This window comes from Perca flavescens, chromosome 4 (assembly GCF_004354835.1).
Source record: "Perca flavescens isolate YP-PL-M2 chromosome 4, PFLA_1.0, whole genome shotgun sequence".
Taxonomy (NCBI): Eukaryota; Metazoa; Chordata; class Actinopteri; order Perciformes; family Percidae; genus Perca; species Perca flavescens.
In genome coordinates this window covers 32,452,968-32,470,905 of record NC_041334.1, presented here as the reverse complement: position 1 = coordinate 32,470,905, position 17,938 = coordinate 32,452,968, and the positions used below count along the sequence as shown (strand labels likewise).

The 17,938-nt window shown below is 42.1% G+C and overlaps 1 protein-coding gene across 6 annotated transcripts in view; it reads left to right on the top strand.

The window, feature by feature from the left end:
• magi1b (membrane associated guanylate kinase, WW and PDZ domain containing 1b) overlaps window positions 1-17,938 on the top strand; it is a 151,407-nt gene that overhangs the window by 70,653 nt on the left and 62,816 nt on the right. For all 6 annotated transcript variants that reach the window (XM_028575252.1, XM_028575253.1, XM_028575251.1 and 3 more), the window contains exon 2: window positions 3,136-3,252. In XM_028575252.1, the coding sequence (XP_028431053.1) occupies window positions 3,136-3,252 (117 nt within the window). The remainder of the gene's footprint in view (window positions 1-3,135; window positions 3,253-17,938) is intronic.

Here is a 17,938-nt window from a genome sequence, read left to right as displayed (position 1 = left end):
TCCTCTGATGTAGAAGTAGCCTACACTGTAAGTCAGTAGTAGGCTATACAGTGGAATTGCATATTAAGTGGTTTGGGGTCCTTTTTTTGGGGGGGGTACAATTTGGTTTTGAAGAATTCTACAAGCAGCAATATCACAGGCCAAGCAATTGGCCCGTTCCAAACAGGCACATTTTTGACAGGCACTGCACTAGTCCTTTTAAAGCCAGGTGTTGGTCCATGTCAGTACTAGACATTGGTCCGAATTTTTTTTCGGAGACTCCTACTATTAAATAAAATACATTCACACCAGGTGCTGAACAGTGGACATCCTGATGTCAGCACTTCATGACTGCAAAGGAGCCAAAAACAGCAGGACAAATAGTGCTATCTACTAAATGCACACGTCCCTAAGTGATTACCTTCCTCTCATTCATCAATGCAGCAGTTCCTTCAGGGCCCCGTCATTTGCACTGTTCTGCCTTTGAAGGATTTATGCTTATTTTCATGAAAACAACATGGTTTTCATCAAGATAGGCATAAACAAAGAGAGAGAGTGAGAGGAGGACAAAATCTACGGAACTGGATTAAAGCTTATGTAATAGCTCCTTGAGGTGATGTTGCTTGCACCCCAGTGATCAACCAACTACACAGGATGCCTAAGTTAGCTTTGTTAAACACTGCTCACATTGTCCACCGTCCAAAAATTAACTTCTTCTTTTTATTATTATTATTATGACTCACCTGTACATGCTAAGAACTTTTTACCAACCAAAATATTGTAACACATTTTATATAAAGCACAGTCAGTCGATTTATTTCCTTTTTTATTTTGTCAACTTCTTTTTAGCTCGCTCAGTTCTAGCCAAAGTTTGATTAACAGAAAGTACAAAAACCTCAAAATGAATGGGGCTTGCACTTTAGACTGGACATTTATACAGACACCGAACAAATGGAATTGCAATTTTGGGAGCTTGACCCATACTAGAATATATAGGACTTAATGTCTTTGCCTCTGTTTTATCAATTCTGATTTAAATGTGTTCCTAGCAAGTGCCCCAATTTTCTGAAAGTGCAATACAAAATTGCTGTAGTGCCCTTTTAACAATACCATGAAGAATGTGAGCAACAAGTAGTGCTGATGCTAGAAGATGTAAAATTAATGGATATATTCTGCAGGGAAACATGTTGTATTATACAATACAATGTATATATGTTTATGAGGTAAAACACGATTTTGTGTGTTGATGAACTTTGTTCCATTTGAATATGACTTGATATGAGTGTGTAAGGTTGGCTAACAAATTGTAGCTATCTATTATTAAGACTGGGTACCTGTTGTTTCTGATGCCTGAATCCTTCCCAGGAGCACTCTCATCTCTTCCTAAATGGCACCTTTGGTAGTTCTTTTTAAGTTTTTCATGTCACAGGTTTCCAAATGAAAACCAGCCAGTTGGGGGTCTGCCAGCGAGGAATGCCCTTTGCCTTCCGGTAATTGGTGTGCACAAGAGCGCATAAGGGTGTGCATTAGGCTCTCTGTTGGGCTGAGCGTTGGCTTGTGACCTGTTGTGAGGATTTACAACCCAGTGATATGTCTGGATGGGACAGGGCCAGGAGGGGAGTTTCCTCCCAGCAGGCGCTTAGATGGAGGGGCGAAGACTCAACCTTTCCACTCAGACTGTTGCCCAAACGGCTACATTGTCCATGACACTAATTATGGCTCATCAAATGTGTCACTCATTACTTCAGTTAAATATTTTTCTAGACATGGGCCTGGATTCAAGAAGGAAGTACAATGAAACCAAAATTACTTTCTCACAATAAAATACATCAAAACATAAAATTATCTAAGTCTGGAAACACATTTTTAAAGAAAAATGTTGAATTATGTGAGAGCTTTGCTTTCAAATAATTCAAATAATTTTTAGTTTGTTTTTTAAAGAAACCCAATTCAAGCATTTAAATACTTCTCTTAGAGAGTGACATTTTAGACAGTACTATTTGTTAAAAGTGTAGAACTAAATGTTTCAATTGCAGCGTGAGCCTTACAGCTTCTCAACCAGCATTAACCATCTGATTCGGAGCAATGTGACCATAACTACATTTTTGCATCTTACCCACTCTTGTTACATATGTTGATATGAATGACAGACAACACCTTGGGTCACATTTAAAATAAAAAGCAGTTGTATCATTTCTGTGGGGTGTGTTGGGTTATGATTTAATTGTATTTGTATCATATGAACCTATAATCATTCTGCCAGCCGGTGCAGAATGCTCTCCTGTACTATGCTAACAATCTCAAACATCTTATTAAAACACACACACACACACACACACACACACACACACACACACACACACACAGTTTCCATGGAAACAAGATCCAGGGCCTTTTATGGTTGTTTGCCCAAGACAACTAAAAATGGTCTCAGCAGCCATGCAAGGAGGAGATAAATCATTTGGATAATAAATAATGGGCCATGTACTAATATAGAACGTGATATTGTGATGTTTGTTGTTGCCTGAAGCCATATTGCTATTGAATTTAGATCAAGACAGTGTCCTATTCATCAGATACTGTACATTCCCTAATTTTTCTATTTGTGTGACTCTTTTTCTGTTATGATGTCCTACTGTTTATGTTGTTTTTGCACATGCATACTGTAGCTCTGCCTGTAATATGGACACTCACTGTAATGGCCACAAACAGACACACGTTCAGAATCAATCACACCCACATACGGACACTTTCCAGCCGCGCTGCCCTTCAGTAGCCTAATGTGTGTCTGAGGTCCAGATGGCGTAGCGGTAGGAGGGCTGATTCACAGTGCTAGCCATAGTGCTAGCAGTCGTAGCTTTTTGGCTAGCCACGGCTGGTTGGAGAAGGAGAGTCTGCAGCCAGCTACCCCTCTGAGTGACAATGGCAAGTGTACAATTCATGGCTATGCACTCAGCAGCTAGCCTTGCTGTGGTTGCAGGGAACAATTGTGTATTTCTTTTTGTGGGAGCCAAACTGTGTGGCCGTTTGACACTTGACTGTGAATTCTAACAGCGTCATTTTGACTCTTGTGATGTTCTCCTGTCTGCTTGCCTTATTTTGTTGTTGTTTTGATGCACTTACCACATGCTTTCCTGTTTGTGCTCGCAATGACAGGAAGTAAGCTGAACAAGGACCTGAAGCATTATCTGAGCCAGCGCTTCCAGAAATCCTCGCCTGACCACGAACTGCAGCAGACTATCCGAGACAACCTCTACCGTCACGCCGTGCCTTGTGAGTCCATGACCGTCTTGAACCTTACTCTGTCATTCCTTTTTCTCATGTTTTTTTTATCCGCTGCTCGACTGTCTTCTCTATTTCCTTGCATTTATATGAGCCATTCTTTGAGTTCCTGATTATATGCTGCCTTTGACACACTTTGTTTGTGTGAGTTCCCACAGAACATCATCGTGGCTCCAAAGATTGCCATTTATTTTGTGAACTTCCTCATGAAAAACAAAAAAAACAAACCCTGAGGTGACTGAGGTCAGTGTCTCAGCTCCAGGCATGATCAGTTTTAGATCTACTGTATGTAATGATTGCGAGTATAGCTGCCTCACACAGACACACTGGATGGTTATCTAATTAAGGCTGCTTATTTCAGTCTAATCCGAGCATGGTTCCACTTGCCTTTTGACCAATATTGGCCGTACAGTTAGCCAGGCTGATTACTTCATACCCTCCTTGGAACTAGCCTCATGTTGATTAGTTTTATCACACATCATCCCATCTTCATGCTAAAATGGAGTTCTCTGCCTGCTTCCCAAGCTGATAACATTCAGTCAACACAAGTGTATGCTTTACTAATATTGTCTGATCCGTTAGAGGTTTTTCTGGTGACTCTACAGTGAATAGGCTAGTATCTCATGTCCACGGGATCAATAGCACAATAGGCTTCATCCAAGTCCCTCACCCTCTATCACTAACCAGTATCAGAACTGTAGCCAGAACTGGCTGTGTAATCCAGGAAACAGGCTTGTGTCTTTGACTTTTTCCCGCCTGACAATGTCAATATAGCAAAGATCTGAATTTGTATATTTGTTTGTTGATGCCACATATTTCTCTTGTAACTGCTGCTGCTCAAAAGTTGAAGTAGATATTTGAGGTGTTTTCTTCCCTACTATGAAAAACAACCATTGAAGATGCTATTGGTGCTAAGGATCTGGCATGAACATTATAGTAGAGTGATGAAAGTGGTAACTGTGCAACCCCTTCTGTGTGTGTGGGGGGCCTGATGAATCATGCTGCATGATGCCAATCTTATGTTGTTATTCCTGATTTGCATATAACACAAAATCAACTGCGTGGACCAATCAAAGCCAGGCTCATAATTGTCATGATACCAGAGTTGGAAATCCCTACTGGCTTTAGACACAGCATGCCTCCCTTTTGAAGAGAGAGAAAGGGGGAAAAGAGGGGAAGAGACAAGACAAGTAGATAAAAAGGTGCAACTGCAGAAATGACTGGGCTGTATGCAAGTTTCATGCATCATTTTATTTTTCTCTACTTCCTTTGCACCACTTCAATATTCACCTAAATGGTTCTCATCTGTTGGCTTTTCAATTAGTTTATTCATGGCCCTCTCACGCAAATTACAATTTTGTGTTCAGGAGGCTTGTTTAAGGGACTTTATCTGTGTTACCTCCACTGCCATATGTCAGCCAGACATTGGTGGAGGGTGGGGGTCTCTTACCATAATGACCATTTTAATCCCTGAGTGGTCTATGGCACACCAGTAAAAATCATGGTGTTGTTAGCAGTAAACAAAGCATGAAGGTGTTCCCCAGGCCATGTGTTTTATGGGACTGTAAAGTTTTTGTTGTCTTGCACTCGTGGAGTGTGAGACTCACACCGGAATATTACATTTACAAATAATTTGCTGCAGTTTAATTTTTTTCCCTTTTGTGTTATGGGAAGACATGTTACAGTAGGCACTGAGTCCATGAATAAGTACTCCCTTATGCCCTTCAGTCCCAGAATAATATAAGACAAACCCAGCCATTGTATATGAAAGCATATGTTTATTTATGTAGTTTTAATTCATAAGTGAGATGGATTTGCTGTGACTATTTTGGCCTGTGATTGTGAAAGGTCAGTGTGTGTCCATGTTGACGAATGTCCAAAGGTTGTTCAAAGCACTGTCCGTGAGCAGGTGTAGGTGTAGGTGTGAATAATGCACAGCAAGCACATGGAGAAACAGATGGACAAGTGTGTCTGTGGTTTTTAGGGCTTTTCCTACCTCTATCATCCCTCTATTTAAGTCCCAATCTGTTTTTTATTTTTATTTTATGAATCTCAACCAAACTCATAATTGGTGAGTTTGACTAAATTATAGAAAATAACAATTTTGTGCATTTCTCAGCTGGTCGTAATTGCAAACACTGGTTGTTCTTCCGCAGTGTTGCAGCCGCAGTTGGAGAAATATAATATGCAACAATATTAACATTCCAAACACATTTTTTTTTTTTTTTTTTTTTTTTTTAAAGCTGGTATCGGGAATGTTTTTTTAATGAATATGCCAGTAATGTAATTGTAATTGTATGGTGCTCTAATTGAAGACATAGAAGCTTTCACATTCCTGAGACATTTTCGTCTCTTCTTCAATGGCTAATTCTCCATGTACATAAGTCATTGAGTCATTATCTCTTCTAACTCACCATGTTGGCCTGGGCATGGTGTGGCATCTTCTCTGATTAGATGCATCATTTATCTAGCTTCACTAATGCCTCATTTCCACTGCATAGTACAGCTCGACTCTACTCGACTCACCTTTGGTACCAAGTGCATTTCTTGCAATGTAGGTGGGGTTCTTAGCTGATTGTCATAGCGTTGCTGCATGTAAGTGTCATGACATCATTATCAATGCTACACAGCTATTGCTGGATCCTTTCATCCGTAACCTAGTCTCGCTTTGCCAGACCTATCTCCACAGCGCTGCGAAGTAAGATTCACATCTTCTTCAACATTCCGGGATGGGAGAAAAACGTGCCCTGGTTTATTGGCATTTCTTTAAACCAATCACAAATAGGGCTGGGTGCCGAACGTCGATACTTTTATGTTATCGAAAAAAATTACTCCAATCCTATGAGTATCGAAAAATTCTTTATCTTTCGGTGGCAAATTTCGGTTCCAAAAGCGTCTGAGCGCGTAAGCGCAAGCTTATCTGTCCTCTCTGCATATCGACACAGAGGGGAGCTCCGACCGACACACACACACACACACACACACACACACACACACGCACGCACACAGAGAGGTGCGGACAGAGTAAACTGTCTGCAGTTTTGTTGAAGTCACAGAGAGTCACGGTTGGTTTCAAGTGTGGTTCCAGTTTTTTTTAAAACTTCACCCAGGCAGCGTTTGCTGCGATATGATATTAATGATGAAAGCGATCGCGGTGCTGTTGACGTTACACTTCCTCTTACAAGCAGCCACAACGGTGGTTTCTCTGCCCTGATGACTGACTGACAGGCTAAGCTTGCAAGGCAAGGCACTTTTATTAATGTTACTCTGAGTGAGCAGTTTTACCAGAATTTTTAAATTTTGATAACTGTTTAGATTCACAATTAAGGTGGAAAATAAAAGCTTTGTGTTTTTGTTGATGTTGAAATGGATTTTAAAACATATGGTATCGAAAAAAGTATCGTTAGGAATCGGTATCGGAACTGAGGTATCGAAATTGGCACCGGATCGAAAGATTCTGAACGATACCCAGCCCTAATCACGAACCAAGCGCCGGACAAAGCAACGGTGCCTCTGCGAAATAGCTTTAGGAAGGAACTTGTTTTGGTGGACGTTAAAAAGTTGTTTCAGACATGCAACAGAAAACTCTGATTCGACAGATAGTCTAGCTAGCTGTCTATATTTACCCTGCAGAGGTCCGACGAGCAGTTAGCCATAGTCCTCTTGGAACATTTCTGCCATTTAAAAAAAACATCTGTCAAATTAATTTAAAAAATGCGGTGGCTATTGACGGTAGCGTGGCTGTTTAAAAATGGGTTAGTTAGTTTGTGCAGGACACGGGACACCATGTCCCGCAAGTGACAATTCTCTCTGCTCAATCGGTGGTTTGCAGTGTTTGACTTCACCCTCTACATTATTATTGGCTCAGCTCGCTTGGAACCTAGACGGAGGTGATACCAAAATAATTACCAGGTACTAGCCACAACTTTTGTCAATGGAAAACATAAAAAAGAGCGAGTCAAGCTGTACCATGCAGTGGAAAAGAGGCATAATACTTGTGGAGGTTCATGCTACCCCCTTAAAAAAGTAGCTAACATAGACTATAGAAAGATTTGGAGAAATCCCTAACACAATGTAAAACTACTTACAGAGTTTGAGGAGAATCAGTATTTATAAAGCAGTGAAGTTCACCAGACCTTCAGGTAGTTGTACAAGTTCCATGAAGTTGGTTGTAAACTTAAACTAGTTTTGTCTCTCACATGTTCCAAAAAGTCAGTTGTTTCCCATAACACTCTCTCTTTCCCTCTCACCCTCCCCCATCTGCTGAGGCGTCCGTCGGCTTCCCTTGTGGTCACCCCTTCCGCACGTTCAGCATTCCCAGTCTCCCATTATCCCCACCAGCCCTCCACCCCCCTCTCTATCCTGCTCTCATTTCTGACCCCCTCAACTCATGACACAGTTGCCTCCCCTACTCTCACTGCCACTGCTGCTCCCTCTCTCCCTTTGTATCACTCTGTTTATCTCATTTTGCCGGTTGACTGCCAGAGCAGTGGCAAGAAGAAGAAGAAGAGAGTTGTACCTGATTTTAAAGCTCAGCATTGGGTCTGCGAGCCCTGAAAAGGGAGCTCTGGTCTCTCCTGCATCTAGGCAAGTGGAATTATTGTCTGCTGTAATTGTTGTAATGCTGATGGTTTGGTATTCGTTTCTCAAATGAGCGAGGGTCTGCAGAGGGTCGTTTTCACGTGCATTTGTGATGAATTGCGGGGCTAGCAGCACAGGCGACATGACGACCCGTATATAGGCTAAGAGGACGCCTCGGAGGGAGGTGTGGGCTGAAGCCACGGGGATGGAGATGGGGGTGGGGTGGAGTTTGGGTGTGGGAGTGGGGGAAGAAGGGGGGGATGGAGAGAGAGAGAGAGAGAGAGAGGAATGGAGAGATGCAAAAGCACTCTGACACACTCAAATCAATGCCGGCTCTAGCTAGCCAGTCAAGCTAACGTAAACATATGTACGCATCTATCACTTGTGTTTGTATGGGACTTAACTGTGCTATTCGAGTTGGGCATGTTTCTGCCTGCGTGTGTCCCGACAGTTGAAACAAAAGCAGCTTTGCTGGTTTGGTTGCATCCAAAGATGCAATCACATTGTGTCACCTGAACAAAAGAAATGCTCTCGCTCACTGTGCCATTTCTAAACACCAGAAGGTGATGGAAAAATCAAGATGGAAAAAATAAAGCTCAAGGAAGATTTAGAAGTAAACTTGAGACCCTTTTAGCTTTGTTGACATTTATCAGGTAGGAAGAAGGATGTATGTCAGTCAATACTCTGTGTTCGCTGTTTGACATGCCTTACGCAAGGGATGTCGTTTCTGTCCAGGCCTAGGCGAGCACATTTAGATATGTTTTTCCAATGCCATGTCCTTCCTGTTCTACCAGTTCTCAGTTGAATTACACGATCACAAAGGAAAGTTTACTTTGCCCTGCATTGGACTTTCACCCTACAGCTCACGTGAAGGCCACAGTTGAATGCAATTGTTGTATTACAACTGTTAATCTAGACTCTGGAGTAGTTGGTAGATCCATGGACTGACTCTCTGTTGACCTGAGTGGACGCTGTAAAAGTAAGGAGACACTCTCAGTAAGACTCCTTTGTTAGACTCTTGCTAACTCTAGTTAGGCGACTGATGGCATGGATTTGTTTTCCTTCATAAATTGTTAAGCATATATTATAACCTGGTTGCTATTAGCTGGTAGAAACAAATTCTATGTCTAGATTTTGTTTAAATTAAAGGAATAGTTTGACATTTTGGGAAATGTGCTTATTCACTTTCTTGGTGAGAGTTAGATGAGAAGATTGACACCTGTCCATATATGTCTGTTAAATATTAAGCTAGAGCCAGGAGCTTAGTGAATAAGTGTATTTCACAAATGTTAAACTATTCCTTTGAGGCTCATATATTATTTTTTTGTATGTTGGATAGGCTAAGTTGAGTTTAGTCAATATACTGTGATATACGTACATTAAAATCTTCTCTTCTATTTTTGCTGTCCTTCCCCTATAAATGTGTTTCAAATCTTTCAAATCCTGTTTACATACATGTCCATTTGGGGAGGGACTAGAGGCACAACACCATACCAGTATCAGTTTGATGACATTTGGACTAGGGGATTCCAGCATGCTGTAGGTTGATCAGAGGGAGGCTGTTAAGGAAACAATAGGAGCTGAGTTTATGCTGGTGGGTTTTTTGCATAGCTCAACAGCATTAGGAAGAGTCAAAGGAATGCTGTCAAACAAAAGAGTCAATAATGGGTGGAGTCCCCCAGATTCATAGCCCCCGCTGCCCCACCCACACACTCGATCACTGACACTGTTGCATACAAATGTAGGACGGTAGGCATGAAGGTAGTTTGAGCAAATTAGGCCTTTTCGTCAGTATAGGCAGTATATGATGTATTTCTAAATGTGGATGCTTATTTGTTCCTCTCTTCTGAGTCTGTTTTGACCAATCAGAAATGGTTATAAGAGTTTGCAGATAATGATGCCTTTCTGTCTGACAATGGCACAATTAACTGTGTATGATGTATGATTATATTATAAATGCCATCATCAAACTAAAATGGAAGGAGTCTCTGTCTGTATGTCTGTCTTCAATTTCTGTCCTTCAAACTTCAAGGAAATGCAGTGTCGAGTGCAAACTCTAAAGATCTATGGGACATATTTATTATGGTCTTTTTCTATAGGCACCTTTTGGCTGCGGCCAATCAAACCATGTTTGATTTGATGAGCCATCTCCAGAGTTGGGTCAAAGTGCAACCGACCCTCCTCCAAGCTTTTTTGTGTATAGAATGTATAGGAAATAAATGTGTTTATCCACCATTTCACTGCTGCTCCTTTAACAACTAGTCTCGGCCATGGATAAGCCCGCTGCTTTTAAACGTCATCAACTCAAGCACATCATCAGTTAAAGACACCCCTTCAAGTGAGTAGCCCTTTTTGGAATGGACATGCAAATCCCTGCTGTGCTGTCAAACCAAGTCAAGCTGAGCCAGCCTGTGTGTATGGAAAAGGCCTGTTAGTAGTGCATTATGTACACACTGTAGTGTATTGCGAGGGGACCACCATTAACTGTTACAAAAAATGCCGAACGACATGTTGAGTACAGCATTCTCTCCATCGCTCGCTACAGAACAATTAAGATGAAGAAGACACGCTGGAGATCCTACATGTAGCAAATTCAACCATTTCAAGAGTAACTTTATGCTTTTGCTCCCGAAAATAGCCTGTTCCCAAATAGCTAACTGTTAGCAAATGTTGCGTATACTCTTCTACCCCTTCCCTCTGTCCTCATTGCTAGGGGACGCAACTATGTCATGGCAGGTGTATCGCTCAGGACCCAAGGAAGCGCAGTGTGGAGTTATTTGGATCAGCAGTTCTCGAGAAAGCTGCAAGCAGCAATACTGGAGGCCAAGCAATCGGCCCATTCCAAAAACAGGCATTATTTCAACGGGCACTAGTAATAGTACAATACATACAGTTACGTTCAATCCACTACATCAAGTCATCCTGTCCGCATGGTGAAGATGTCAGCGATGGGTACAGGCAGCTGCAGAACCGGACCCAGAGAGGGAGATGCCCGTCCTTACGCTTAGAAGTGGTGAATTTACAGGTCACAGCAACTTGATACAATATAGTCTCTGGATTTAGTTTTATATTTAGTGTCGGCAAAAAATTTTGTTATATAGTGTAAGCTATTTTATTAAGTTGCCTCTTCTGAGTTGGGCTTTTTTTGTGAAAGGTAAAAACAAGAAGTGATGCTATTGTTATGTGCTGCTGTCGTCAATATGGGAGTTAATAAAAGTTGGCTGTCATGGTTCACGCTGGTTTGTATTACAGAGCATCCATGTTTTTATTTTATAACCCTTGGCTTGTTTACTTTATTACGTGAACGTCTTTTTCACCCTGAATGTCTCACCGAACCAACCAGAGTGTGCTTGATGCTGAATAAGGTTACCTTACAAAATAAAAAAGGAACGAATAGTTAAATAATCATATTGAACAAATAGCGACAAAATTCTGAGTTGGGGACAGCCCTACACATTGCATTGTGGAACAAACGTGTCCATCGACACCACACTCAACAACCAAGTACATATAGTATGCATACTAACTTACTTCTTACTTTTGTGAGTTTTACATGTAAATACCTGCTTAGAAGTAGTATAAAGTATGGATTTGGGATGCATTTAAGGGGTATCTGACAGAAAATGGCACATCACATACACTGTTTGACCTCCCTTTTGACTTTTCTCACTGCTGTTCCCAACCCCCTCCTCTGACCATAGAGCATAACAAAAGAATCCTACATGCAGAGTTGTCTTTTTTTCTTTAACTTGTACATGCACAGATGTGTGCCAGTTGGTCAGTTTGACTAAGCATAATCAGTTTTGGTTAGTACATTTTTTATGTTCAATGTTGTATGAATCCTAAGACCTCCTTGCCTTTAGGATTCTTCTCCTGACTCTTGTCCTCTTCACAACATGTCAACGATGAGTCATCTAGAACTTGTTAAACACCCAGAGCATGTGTATGAGTTTTTGTGTACAATCAATGGCTGGGGAAGGGCAAAAAGAAACAGGGAAGAGAAAAAAATAAACTCATTGGAACTGTGAGAAGAAGAAGGTATGGGTGAACAGAGAGAGAGAGAGCGCGAGAGAGAGAGAGAGGGGTGGGCGGGTGCATGTGGGTGCCTGAGAGACGGGAGTCAGCGGGGCTCAGTCAGTGTGAGAGAGAGAGAGACAGAAGCCTAACATTTGTGTGTGTGTCTGTGTGGGTATGAGACGGAGCACACCATAAGCCAATGTGTAGATGCTGCTTAGCTCCCATTAGCTTAGCATCACAAAGCCAAAGCTGGACAGAGGACAGACACACGGGAGGAGGACGGGGAGGTTGGAAAGGAGAAGGAGAAGTGAATCTGCAGTGGGTTTTCTTCCACTCATCCACACCTGATTGGATTTCTTTTTTTTTTTTTTTTTGCTTCCACTGTCTCCTGTCGACGTGGTGTTGTTCTGGACTGTAAGGGGGAGGACGAGAAGCCCCTCACAGGCTCCCTAACTGAGGTATTATGTTTTTGTGATTTCATTTTGAGAAGGGATGCTGAGGGTTGCTGTGATTTAATGGTTTGGGGGTTGGGATGGAGAGAGATGGAGAGGCAGGCGGTAAGGATGGCTGTGCATCAGGCGGAAGGCATCAGGAGCAGAGCGAGAGAGACGGAGGCACATCGCTGGCAGTAATGGAGGCTGATGTGTTGTGGTCAAACGGAAGCTGTGTGTGTCTGTCTGCGTCTGTCTGTCTCAGGTATGCGCGTGTCTGCGTGTGTTTATCTGTGCCCCGGTTTGATGCCTGTGTGTATGTATGTGTGTTTGTGCAAAGTGTCACTTACCGCGTGTGTGTGTGTGTGTGTGTGTGTGTGTGTGTGTGTGTGTGTGTGTGTGTGTGTGTGTGTGTGTGTGTGTGTGTGTGTGTGTGTGTGTGTGTGTGTGTGTGTGTGTGTGTGTGTGTGTGTGTGTGTGCGTGTGCACAGTATGTGTGTTTGTGGTGGAAGCACTCCAGCTCTACAATGTCTGTATTAAGGCGATGTGATCTGTTGACATGCTTCATCACATTGGAAGCCATTACCTCCAGCAGTAAACTGCTGCCTGTCTGTTTGTCTGTCTGGAGCTTCCAGGATGCTAAGATTAGCTTCTGCCTCTCCTTCATCCTCCCTCCTTCTTTCTTTCCCTCTCGATCCATCTCGTGTCTGGCTGACACCCCCCCACCATATCTCTATCCTTCCATTCTCACTCTCTCCCCGCCCCTCTAAATGTATCGTTTTAAAGCCTCTCTTTTCCATTTCCATGTTGCTGTAGGTAGTAGCTTGCCCGTGGTGCTTTTTTTTTCTGGGTGGAATAAAAAGACAAAGGCCGGCTGTGTGTGTGTGTAGGGGGGGCATTTTCAGGCAGGTTTCTGGCTGATTTAGCTTCACACTGCACTACTGGCCCTTCAGGTTTTTTTTTTCTTCTTATTCTAATCTCTCTCTCTTCCCTTCCCCCGGTCCTCCGACCTCTGTATGGGAAGCATTTAGAGCTGAAAGCATTGCTTATGAGGGGGGAATGAGCATGTCACAGGTCCAGAGAAAGGCCTGTTTTGATCTATTGTGTGTGTGTGTGTGTGTGTGTGTGTGTGTGTATGTGAATCGTCTCTTCATTGCAAGCCTCTTTTGGCCAGCCGGAGCAGTAAAAATACCCTGTGTCCCCCCGACACAAAACACTCTAGCTAAAACATAGCTAAAACTGCCCCCCCCTTCAACATTTAATTCCCTGCCACCACCACATGGAGAGGGCTGAGATTGTGTGGTTTGAGGAATGAAGTGGGATGGTTGGGGTGTCAGTAAGGCTGGAGACTGGAACCCCTCCTCCTACCCACAAAACTAAAACGAAAAAAAAAAACATAGCCAGAATGTAGCTACAAATTTGAGGACTGGAAAATGCTGGTATCTGTGGCCTGTGCTTTTGGTTGGATTAACCCTTTACTGGGACAGATGGTTCCATCCCCCTGCAGAGCTGACAAAACCCAGTCAGCTCGTCACCCCGGTTGCATTTGTGTGTGTGTCTGTCTGTGCTCGTGTGCATGTTTTTCACCCAAAAAAAAAAGAAGCACTGGCAGGCAAGCTGTGGCGAAGATGGTGGATGGATCTGTTTTGGTTTGGGAATATGACGGCAGTCTGCTAGCCCTCCCCTTGTGTTTGTGTGTACGCACATGCATGCAGTCGTGTGTGTCTTGAAAATGATCCATGAAGACATGCCTCCGTATCTTCTTGGAAGATGTGGACTAGCTGGCTAGCTTGACATCGGAGCATGTTAATTGTGGAGATTTAGAGAAATGCTTCTGTAATAGCTTCTGCACAACAGTTGGGTGTATGAATGTTGCCAGATTTTCAAGGCAGGGCCATTACCCATATCGTGTCTCCATCAGAATCTAACAGCTACATACAATATTCTTTACATGGCCACTTATTTCCACAAAGTAGATGTTACAGTAAACCTACACATAACCACTTTGTAAAACCATGTTTCCCAGATTACACCAGAAAAAAATAGATACAGTTGTATGGTATACACAGCAATGTGTGTTACCTCCATTACTGTCCTCCTGTGTTATCCCTGACAGCCATAAGTCGAAAAACCATAAATACCTTGCAGAGTAAAAGTGTTGATGTATGATATAATGAGAAACTGTGGTAAATTGTGATTTTGCATAGTTCCATTGTGTTCTTTTTGTGTAGAAAATATAGTAAATGGCATACATGCAATGAGTTTGACTTGGAAGTGAAATGACTTGACTCTCTGAAAGACAGACAGCGGGCTAATTCTATCCACTACTAGGATGGGGCAATTTCATTTTCACTTAATCTAGACTATGACTTGGGTAAAACATTTGCTTGCTATATGTTGAGGCGCCCGTCTTTATTAGAGAGGGAGCCAGAACTGGTAGCGTGCAGATCACATTGGCCCACTGCTTCACCCCTCTGCTCCACTTTGTCACGTGAGATATGCGCAGAGAGTTAATGTGCAATTCACCTCCATCTTCAATTTATGTCCACAAGTGATGTCAGAAAAGTGCTCGTTTTGCCACTGACATTCGCAGATTATTAACGTGTCTGACAAAATTATGGAAAGGATCCCTACAGAGGTCAATCTTTTTGTTCAAGAGTAAGATCCTTTTTGTTTAACATGAGGCATGAAGCCCCGAAATCACTGTCGCCAAACGCACCAGACTCCATGCCCTGTTTCTGGTTAAACAAAAAGGATCTTACTCTTTAACAAAAAAGCTCTGTCTCTGTAGGGATCCTTTACATAATCTTGTCAGACACTTAGAATAACAAGCTGAGCCCGTCAGTGGCAGAAAAAGCAGACATAAATTGACGATGTGCGTTTGCCTTATAGGGTTACATCGCAGCCCGGTTACAGCGTTCTTGCTCAATACAGGACCAGTATCACTTAGACACCAATACATGGGAAAAGAGTCCACCCTTTAACCCTCTGGGTTTCAAGGGTGTTCTCACATGGATCAATTTGGCATGCTCTAATATTGTTGTCAATTTTTTTGTTGTTGAAATAATTAGGGAATATTTACACTTACTCTAGTTGGTCTTTAGCTGGCTTGAGTTGCTGTTCAAAATGAGACCGGTCATCATCAGTGTCACAGTCCTCAGGTTTTACCTATACATGAGAAATGTATTCTAAAGCTGCTGACCCCAGAGGGTTAACTGATATTGGTTTGTTTTATTACACATTACAAACGTTGTTGTAATGTTTAAGTTGATTAGTTAAAGGGGAAGTCAAAGTCTGTTTACAGGAGTGTGGAGAAGTGACCTCACTTGCCCTCTGTAACTCATCTCTGTTTGAGCCTAGTGGCTCCGGGCTATATTAACAGACGTGGGCAAAACGCAACCGAATCTTTGACCAAACTGCCAGCAATTGCGTTGCATCATGGGTAATTTAGGCTTCAAGTTTTGACAAGGAAGAAAAATGCTTGAAGTAGAAAAAGACGATATTTCTGGTTCTGCTACGTACATCGATTTTGAGTCCATCAGTATCAACTCCAAGTATCAATATGGCATTTAAGGGTTTATATGGGTGATCAGTGGTTGTTAGGAGATATTAGGGCTGGACCATATATCAGTGTTATATCGATATCGCGATATGAGACTAGATATCTGCTTAGATTTTGGATATTGTAATATGGTAAGTGTTGTCTTTTCTTGGTTTTAAAGGCTGCATTACAGTAAAGTGATGTAATTCTCTGAACATACCAGACTGTTCTAGCTGTTCTATTATTTACCTTTACCCACTAAGTCATTAAATCATTTCTGGTGATTATTTATCAAAAATCTCATTGTGTAAATAACATTTTGTTAAAGCACCAATAGTCAACCATACAATATCATCGCAGTATCGACATCAAGGTATTTGGTCAAGAATATCGTGATATTTGATTTTCTCCGTATCGCCCAGCCCTAGGAGATATTCATTGATATTATCAGTAGTATACAGTGTATTTTGTGTTATTCTCATTAGTCAAGCCCGCCTAAAACATTTGAGTCCTGTTTCACTGTATGTCAAATATTAGAGAATCTCCATTAATCTTTAAGTCTGGATTTTGGTATCACTGGTCATTTAAATGAGTGTGGCAGCCAAGAGGAATGAAGCAGCAGTTATTTGGTGTACTTGTGGATTACATGACATCATCAACATCAGAGCAGCAAAATGGAGTTTGGGCTTTTGGCAGGACACAGTCGGCGGCTTGAGAAAAACCACAGTTGTCCTCCAGACAAACGCGAAAGCAGGAACAGTTTTGCCCGGCCACACAGGCACTCGTCACATCTGCCAAACGTACTGGAGACCGAGAAAGCTCGAATGAGCAGATCAGAGGCTGGGCGGAGTCTGTGGTATTCACTTCCTTAAGATTCTTTGTATAAAAGTAAGAGTAGATTAATAGTGGCTTAAAGATAAAAAAAAAAGAGAGCTGCTAGTGTTACAGAAAGGAAAGAGTGAAGTGGAGGAGTGAAAGATTCAGAATGGAGAGATGGAGCAGAGGGCGGGAGTACCACAAGTTTCCTGTGCTGTCCACTGGGTCACGAAAATTTTAATCAAGCTTTATAGATAACGGCTTCTTCTCTAACCTAGCACATACACTTAACTCTGTTTGTTCATGATTCATGTGTCTTGTGAAGAAATGTCAGAGTTTGTGAGCTATTGTTTCCATGGCAGTCTAGTTAAAATGCACTCATGTCCTGCATGACCTGCATGGCAGCACAAGCCGAATAAGAATAGCTAGGCCTATTAATAGAACAATTATGATAATGAATCATGCCAAACACATTTATGATGGCCTACTTTTCACTCATGGCGCTGATCAGTTCACTATGCGGAGTATGCTGAAAACAAATAATGTCTTTCACATTATTTTGTTTACATGTTATTTTCAGTCCTGCATTTCCAATTGCCTAAGAAAGGAACCCACAATACTCAGAATTATAGGTGTTTTCCACCTTACAGTGCATGTTGCTTCTCTGAACCCTCTGACTTTTGAAGACAATCTGTATCTAGGTCATACTGAAGTCTGTGTATCTGTTGGGTGTAGTGTGGGCCGACTGTCTGGATTATTTGTTGTTTGAGAGACCGTAATGTTTTTTGGTCACATTATTTGTCTTTTGACTCCCTATGTGTCTGAAATTATCAGAATCTACACGCAGACTTCATAATTATCTTAGTCTTCTTGGCCTATGTAGACATGTTTTAAAAAAAACAGAGCTTTTAGGCACCTCTTAAATGTCACAGTGTTAGGGTAGGTATTTCTTCTTAAGACTAACTAACTTGTTTGGTCAAGTCACCTTCCTCCTTGATGTTAAGTACTCTTCCCTCCCTCCCTGACATCTACAACACCCACTGTTTGCGCAAAGCCATAAGCATTGTTAAGGACACAACACACCCGTCCCATGCACTCTTCTCCTCACTGCCATCAGGTAGGAGGTACCGCAGCATAGCTGCCCGCACCTCCAGAATGGGAAAGAGCTTCTTCCCTCCAGCAGTCAGACTGTAGCCTAGAAATCTAGACGCACCCCACCCAGGGTCAGTCTAGCCACCCTCCGTTGGCTTGCGAGCTGGAAAAACCAAATTCTGGTCAACATCTTAACATA